This window comes from Camelina sativa, chromosome 7, assembly GCF_000633955.1.
Source record: "Camelina sativa cultivar DH55 chromosome 7, Cs, whole genome shotgun sequence".
Lineage (NCBI taxonomy): Eukaryota > Viridiplantae > Streptophyta > Magnoliopsida > Brassicales > Brassicaceae > Camelina > Camelina sativa.
In genome coordinates, this window is record NC_025691.1 from 621,494 (window position 1) to 628,797 (window position 7,304).

Below are 7,304 nucleotides of genomic sequence, written 5' to 3' on the forward strand. Positions count from 1 at the left end.
AAAAAAAAAAAAAAAAAAAAAAAAAGAATTCGGACCATAATTACATATATTCGGAAAAAACGAAACGACAACATTTATGAACAAAACGCGAAAACTTAAAGCGACGACGTTTAACTGAGGGGTATATTGTTATTTAGAGAAATCAAAGGTTCAAAAGGGAAAGAAAAAAAAAGTTAAATTTTTTTGGAAGCAGTCAAAAGTTTCAATTCCCACAGGCACCGAACGAACCCTAATTAGCAAATCTGTATCGTTGACTTTGAGCAAGTACTTTCTTGGGTCGCCATTGATTCGCACCCCGCAAGGTATGATAAACCCTAATTCTAGATTTTTTAGGTCTATACCCTTTCATCTTCTCTTTCCCCGTCGCTCTTAATTTGGTCGCATTTAGCTATATTACGTCTGTGACAATCAGCGAGTTTGGTAACAGAGTTATTCGATTTCTCATAATTTAGTCTTATGCAAAATGTGGCGTCTTATGGTTTCGTCGTTCAGATTGATACTTTATTGAATCATTGTCTTTTCAGACTTTTTTTTTCTGGGAATTGAAACTGAAACGTGTGTTTAAATTTTCAGATGGAAAGCACTAGATCGGACCCAGAGCTTGATGATGACTTTAGTGAAATCTACAAGGAGTATACTGGTCCTGCAAGTACTGTCACCAACAACAACACTACCCAAGAAAAAGACAAACCTATAATCAAACAACGGTCTGAAGAAAGATTTGATGAAGAGGAGCAACTACCTGACCCTAATTCTGTACCAACCGATTTCACTAGCCGAGAAGCTAAGGTTTGGGAGGCTAAGTCGAAAGCTACTGAGAGGAACTGGAAGAAGAGAAAAGAAGAAGAAATGATCTGTAAAATTTGTGGCGAGTCTGGTCATTTTACTCAGGTAAGCTAACTCCTTTTTTAGTTTATACATCAGCTGTGTTGTGTTTCTGAATGTTGCATCATTCATCTTTGTTACATATTTTAGGGTTGTCCATCAACTCTTGGTGCTAATAGGAAGTCACAAGAATTCTTTGAAAGGGTACCGGCTAGGGACAAGAATGTAAGGGATTTGTTTACGGAGAAAGTTATTGAAAGGATTGAAAGGGAGACTGGCTGCAAGATTAAAATGGATGATAAGTTCATAATTGTTAGTGGCAAGGACAGATTAATCTTGAGGAAAGGTGTTGATGCTGTTCACAAGGTTAAGGAGGATGGTGAGATGAAAAGCTCTTCTGCTTCTCACAGGAGCAGATCAAGGTCACCTAGGCGAACTTCTGTTGGTCCACCACGTGCTCGAAACTCCGAACCTCAAGGACAGCACCCGCCATCACATGGTTCATCATCAAGTTTCTCAGAGCGTTCTGGAAGGCAAGATAAGTTTGTGGATAATCGTGTGCGCGAAGAGAATCGTGTTCGTGAGAATCAGCGAAATGTTTATCGAGGATCACCACAAGGTAGGGACAGGATAGGATACGTTAGAGACCTGCTTATTGTCTCTTTTTAGTCTTGTCTTTAAGGAAGTTGATTGGTCTTTTTCCGGCCCTTTTTGGCCGATAATGTCCTTTCCTTATCTTTATTTTGCAGCCAAAAGGTAAGTCCTTATGTTCAAAGCATTTTGTACAGTACCGAAGTAAATAAATTATTTACTAAACGTTTGCTCGATCTTCTCTGATTGAAGTTGGAGATCATGTGTATTACTGTAGCCGTAACCTTTCGTTTAGTCTCGTGGTCAGGCAGTTAACATTATTATTCGTTTTATGAAGCTTATGGTAGTGACAGAGGTCGGAGTCGTTCCACACATTCAAAATCTCCAGGGAGACCACGTTATAGTGGATGGGATAAACCGTATGATTGGCAAAAGTCTGAGGTGAGTGGTTATAGGTCTGAAAGATGGGATCAAGAGAGAATGGGTGGCTCCAGCGACATTCAGGTGAGTCAACAGTTTGAACGCCCTCCTTTCCCACAGTCGTTAGAAGAACTAGAATTGGAATATACGAGGGATGCAATGGAGCTTGAAAAGAAACGTGATAAGGAAGAAGATGAGGAGAACATCAAGCATCGTGAGGTAAGAGATCCAGTGACTGAATGTGTTCATCTTAGATACGAAACCGAGTATAGGCTGGATTGAATATTATCACCTCAGAAATCGCAATTCCTAGGAGTTTCAACTATGAAAGTTTCATGCTTTTTTAATTTTAGTTGCTCATAGTATTGGATGGCAGCGGATCTCTCCAAATGTAATTTAGTCCCCAGTCTCCTAGTGAAATGCAATTCTGTTTGAAGAACTTCACCTTCTGACATCAATTTGTGCGAGTTTATAGACAATCCGGGAACTGAGAGAGAGTTACATGAAGAAACTGGCTGGGCTAAGGGGTATGAATGCTAAACAATGGGACGAATTCCTTCAACTCGATGCTCAGAGACGTCAACAGCAATCACGGCAGCAAAACTCTGGTTTGAGTTATGGTAACTATAGACAGTTTCCTCCTTATGCTGAGTTTGATGATGGATACTCTGCCAATCCTCCTCCCTATGGTGGAAACAATGTGCCAACAGATTCCGTGGGCAGATATCCAAACCATGTAAAAAACTATCCTTCAAGGAATCAAGACAACAGTTATGGTACCGGGTTCCAACGCCAGAGACGTGAGGACTATGGAAAAGCCTACAATCGTTATTAGACCATCGTAACCGAATTATGTATGGTAAGTTGTTTCTCCCATATGAAGACGAAAGTTAGTAATGTGCTGTTCTTGGAGTGTATGGTTTTGATTGAGTAGCAGATCGAAGTGTAAATTGTGGATTCTTGAAGAGTTTTTATCTGTCTCTCTCTCTACTTTTTGGCCTAAGACGTTATTTGAAAATTTCAGGGTCTGCTGAATATGGGTTACGACAAACGAGTCTAAATCTCACCTCCAAATCTGTGGTAGGTAAAACCGAATTCTGATTAGGTTTGTACACATAATGTATCTTGAAGACAATGCGCAAAACAAAGGGTGGTTCCTTGCTGGTGAGCCAGTCTCATATCTGGCAATGTTGAATTCTGTCCTCGTCCGTACAAAAGAACACCTGTAATTGCTAGCTATCTGTTTCTCCTTTGGTTCGTCTTCTTACATTCCGAAAGATATCCTGCTTAAAGACTAGTGATAAAACCATTTCATTGTACTCATAGTTCATCTTTTAAGACAGGTTATTATTTCCTTTAAGATAAGTTTAAATTGGGAATCTCTCTTTTACTTCTGTCAAAATGAATAATGCCTGGCCATGGTTTCCAAAGTTCTTAGCTTTCCAAGAGCTCACGTCGCAGAGAGATAAACTTTATTTGATAATTTCAAAGTTGCACTAATGTCAGCACTAATGTGGTGACATTAGTCCCTCGTGAATCCAAAATGTCTATGCATTAGTTAAGTTTTGACTCTTCGTTTTCCTCTATAAAGGTTGCAACTTTTGCACTTCCGACTACAGATATAGAGCGCTTGGTTGGTTGGTGTCTCTCTAGTGAGACGTCAATGCGTCTGTTATCTTTCTTTTTTTATTGAGTTAAACCGTCTGTTTGTTCTCCTTTGTTTTGTCTTGTTATGTTCGTGAAGTAATTGCAAAATTTTCTCCCTCAAAATCTTTCAAGTCCATGAAGGTACAAATATTCGGCTCGTAATCTCGTTATCTACTGGGATGGGCCTGACACTTTAAAAATTTATCACAAGCCTATTATATTAGCCCACGTAACGAACACTTGGGCTCCTTATTTTCTAATTAATAATTTGAGGGAGCTATAAGATGTTTTGTTAAGATGTAGGGTGAAATTGAAAATTATAATAAAACTTAAAGCCGCCTCTCCCTCTCTCTTTCTCATAAATCAGGCGCTGCCGAACCCTAGCTTAGCTTTCATAAATTTTTTCCATTCTCTTCGTTCTTCTGCTCTATCTCTATTACGTTCGTTCGTAAAGGGATGGGTACAGAGAGAAAGAGGAAAATTAGTTTGTTCGATGTTATGGACGATCCATCGGCTACGTCAAAGAACACCAAAATCAATGGTCTTGCCGAGTCCGGAATCAGCAGTCTGGTCAATAAGTGGAACGGGAAGCCTTATTCCCAGAGGTATTATGACATTCTTGAGAAACGGAAGACTCTTCCTGTTTGGCTTCAAAAAGAAGAGTTTCTCAAAACTCTCAACAGCAATCAAACCCTTATTCTTGTCGGTGAGACCGGTAGTGGTAAAACTACTCAGGTAAAAGTTTTCACCTTTTCATACTTTTTTTGAATTTGATTCATCTCATTGGCTTATTAGAGAATGATTGATGACAAGTGTTTTGGTTTNTAGTCCCTCGTGAATCCAAAATGTCTATGCATTAGTTAAGTTTTGACTCTTCGTTTTCCTCTATAAAGGTTGCAACTTTTGCACTTCCGACTACAGATATAGAGCGCTTGGTTGGTTGGTGTCTCTCTAGTGAGACGTCAATGCGTCTGTTATCTTTCTTTTTTTATTGAGTTAAACCGTCTGTTTGTTCTCCTTTGTTTTGTCTTGTTATGTTCGTGAAGTAATTGCAAAATTTTCTCCCTCAAAATCTTTCAAGTCCATGAAGGTACAAATATTCGGCTCGTAATCTCGTTATCTACTGGGATGGGCCTGACACTTTAAAAATTTATCACAAGCCTATTATATTAGCCCACGTAACGAACACTTGGGCTCCTTATTTTCTAATTAATAATTTGAGGGAGCTATAAGATGTTTTGTTAAGATGTAGGGTGAAATTGAAAATTATAATAAAACTTAAAGCCGCCTCTCCCTCTCTCTTTCTCATAAATCAGGCGCTGCCGAACCCTAGCTTAGCTTTCATAAATTTTTTCCATTCTCTTCGTTCTTCTGCTCTATCTCTATTACGTTCGTTCGTAAAGGGATGGGTACAGAGAGAAAGAGGAAAATTAGTTTGTTCGATGTTATGGACGATCCATCGGCTACGTCAAAGAACACCAAAATCAATGGTCTTGCCGAGTCCGGAATCAGCAGTCTGGTCAATAAGTGGAACGGGAAGCCTTATTCCCAGAGGTATTATGACATTCTTGAGAAACGGAAGACTCTTCCTGTTTGGCTTCAAAAAGAAGAGTTTCTCAAAACTCTCAACAGCAATCAAACCCTTATTCTTGTCGGTGAGACCGGTAGTGGTAAAACTACTCAGGTAAAAGTTTTCACCTTTTCATACTTTTTTTGAATTTGATTCATCTCATTGGCTTATTAGAGAATGATTGATGACAAGTGTTTTGGTTTAATTTTAATTGGAGATGATTTAAAAGTTTTCATCTTTTCTTCTTCTTCTTCTCATACTTTGAATTGGATCAACTAGTTGGCTTATTAGAGGAATGATGTTAGTGTTAATTGTAGATGATGTTTTACAGAATGAAAAGCTAAATTGTGATTTTTTTTTTTTGTACAGATCCCACAGTTTGTCATAGATGCTGTGGATGCTGAAACTTCGGATAAGCGTCGGAAGTGGTTGGTTGGATGCACACAGCCTCGTAGAGTTGCAGCCATGTCTGTGTCTCGTCGTGTTGCTGAAGAGATGGATGTTACTATTGGGGAAGAAGTTGGTTACAGCATCCGTTTTGAGGACTGCAGTAGCCCCCGAACGGTCCTTAAGTAAGCCCTTGTTTCTCTCTCTCTTTTAGCTTCTCATTTATCTACTTGTGGACTTGTATCTAATTTCACTATGGCCCAGGTACTTGACTGATGGTATGCTCCTGAGAGAAGCAATGACGGATCCTCTCCTTGAGAGATACAAAGTGATTATTCTCGATGAAGCCCACGAGAGAACTCTAGCCACAGATGTGCTGTTTGGTCTTCTTAAAGAAGTGTTGAAAAATAGACCTGATCTTAAGTTAGTTGTGATGAGTGCTACTCTAGAAGCTGAAAAGTTTCAGGAGTATTTTAGCGGTGCTCCTCTGATGAAAGTTCCTGGTAGGCTTCATCCAGTTGAGATCTTCTACACTCAGGAGCCTGAGAGGGACTATCTTGATTCTGCGATTAGGACTGTTGTCCAGATCCACTTGTGTGAGCCACCTGGTGATATTCTTGTTTTCTTAACTGGGGAGGAGGAGATTGAAGATGCTTGCCGCAAAATCAATAAAGAGGTTGGTAATCTTGGGGATCAGGTGGGACCTGTTAAAGTTGTGCCACTGTATTCTACTCTTCCACCTGCCATGCAGCAGAAGATTTTTGATCCTGCTCCAGAGCCGGTAACTGAAGGTGGTCCTCCTGGGAGAAAGATTGTTGTCTCCACTAACATTGCTGAGACTTCCCTAACCATTGATGGGATTGTCTATGTCATTGACCCTGGGTTTGCTAAGCAGAAAGTTTACAACCCAAGAATCCGTGTTGAGTCGTTGTTGGTATCCCCGATTTCAAAGGCAAGTGCTCACCAGAGATCTGGTCGTGCCGGTAGAACGCGGCCTGGAAAATGCTTCAGGCTTTATACAGAGAAGAGTTTCAATAATGACTTGCAACCGCAGACCTATCCAGAAATATTGAGATCAAACCTTGCAAACACAGTTCTGACCTTGAAAAAACTGGGTATTGATGACTTGGTGCACTTCGATTTTATGGATCCCCCTGCTCCTGAAACGCTGATGCGAGCCTTGGAAGTTTTGAATTACCTGGGAGCACTGGACGATGAAGGTAACTTGACAAAGACAGGTGAGATAATGAGTGAGTTCCCATTGGATCCACAGATGGCAAAGATGCTCATAGTCAGTCCTGAATTCAATTGCTCGAACGAGATTCTCTCAGTTTCAGCCATGCTATCAGGTAACCCCCTTGCTTTTTTCTTTGTTGTTGTTCTTGCTAGCTCGGGTTAGGTATGTAGTTAAGGGTAGGATTAAACTTGCTACCAGTATCCATTTTGCAACTAGTGTTTAATGTGCATTAGAACTCATCTTTTACTTCCATATGTATGATTGTCATTTAGAATTAAGCATTAGAGTTAGGTTGTCATCAGCAGTCGCTAGTCTGGGTTCTGCATACCCATGGTTAGGGGTATCCTAAGTAAGTGCTGATGCAGATAGTTGCAGTTTCTCAGTTATTCTCTCTCATGAAGCAAATGGTATCAGTCTCATCGCCTCTATGCATCTGCTGACCTCTTCCATGGACCTCTTCTGTTATTATATATACCAATTCTTTCTCTAGTACCGAATTGCTTTATTCGGCCTAGAGAGGCTCAAAAAGCAGCAGATGAAGCTAAAGCTAGGTTTGGACACATTGATGGAGATCACCTCACATTGTTGAACGTCTACCACGCTTTTAAGCAAAACAGTAAGTGATTA

At 40.1% G+C, this 7,304-nt stretch overlaps 2 protein-coding genes across 5 annotated transcripts in view; both read left to right on the plus strand.

The window, feature by feature from the left end:
- On the plus strand, positions 191–3,155 carry LOC104699647 (peptidyl-prolyl cis-trans isomerase G). Its single transcript, XM_010414984.2, has 6 exons — positions 191–302; positions 574–891; positions 976–1,444; positions 1,754–2,055; positions 2,312–2,695; positions 2,861–3,155. The coding sequence occupies exons 2-5, from the start codon at positions 574–576 to the stop codon at positions 2,669–2,671; spliced, it is 1,449 nt and encodes a 482-aa protein (XP_010413286.1). The 5' UTR covers positions 191–302; the 3' UTR covers positions 2,672–2,695; positions 2,861–3,155.
- LOC104699648 (probable pre-mRNA-splicing factor ATP-dependent RNA helicase DEAH2) overlaps positions 3,818–7,304 on the plus strand; it is a 5,867-nt gene continuing 2,380 nt past the window's right edge. The window contains exons 1-4 of one of the 4 annotated variants that reach the window (XM_010414987.1): positions 3,818–4,218; positions 5,423–5,625; positions 5,705–6,789; positions 7,168–7,293. In XM_010414987.1, the coding sequence (XP_010413289.1) occupies positions 3,940–4,218; positions 5,423–5,625; positions 5,705–6,789; positions 7,168–7,293 (1,693 nt within the window). In that variant the 5' untranslated portion in view covers positions 3,818–3,939. Of the gene's footprint in view, positions 4,219–4,752; positions 5,168–5,422; positions 5,626–5,704; positions 6,790–7,042; positions 7,294–7,304 lie in introns of those variants that run through there. The other 3 variants (XM_010414986.1, XM_019227308.1, XM_019227309.1) reach the window with 3 other exon arrangements.

Coding starts and splice junctions, on each gene's coding strand:
- LOC104699647 (XM_010414984.2), top strand. CDS start 574: ATGGAAAGCACTAGATCGGACCCAGAGCTTGATGATGACTTTAGTGAA. Junction 892..975: donor AGTCTGGTCATTTTACTCAG/GTAAGCTAACTC, acceptor TACATATTTTAG/GGTTGTCCATCAACTCTTGG. Junction 1,445..1,753: donor TTATCGAGGATCACCACAAG/GTAGGGACAGGA, acceptor CGTTTTATGAAG/CTTATGGTAGTGACAGAGGT.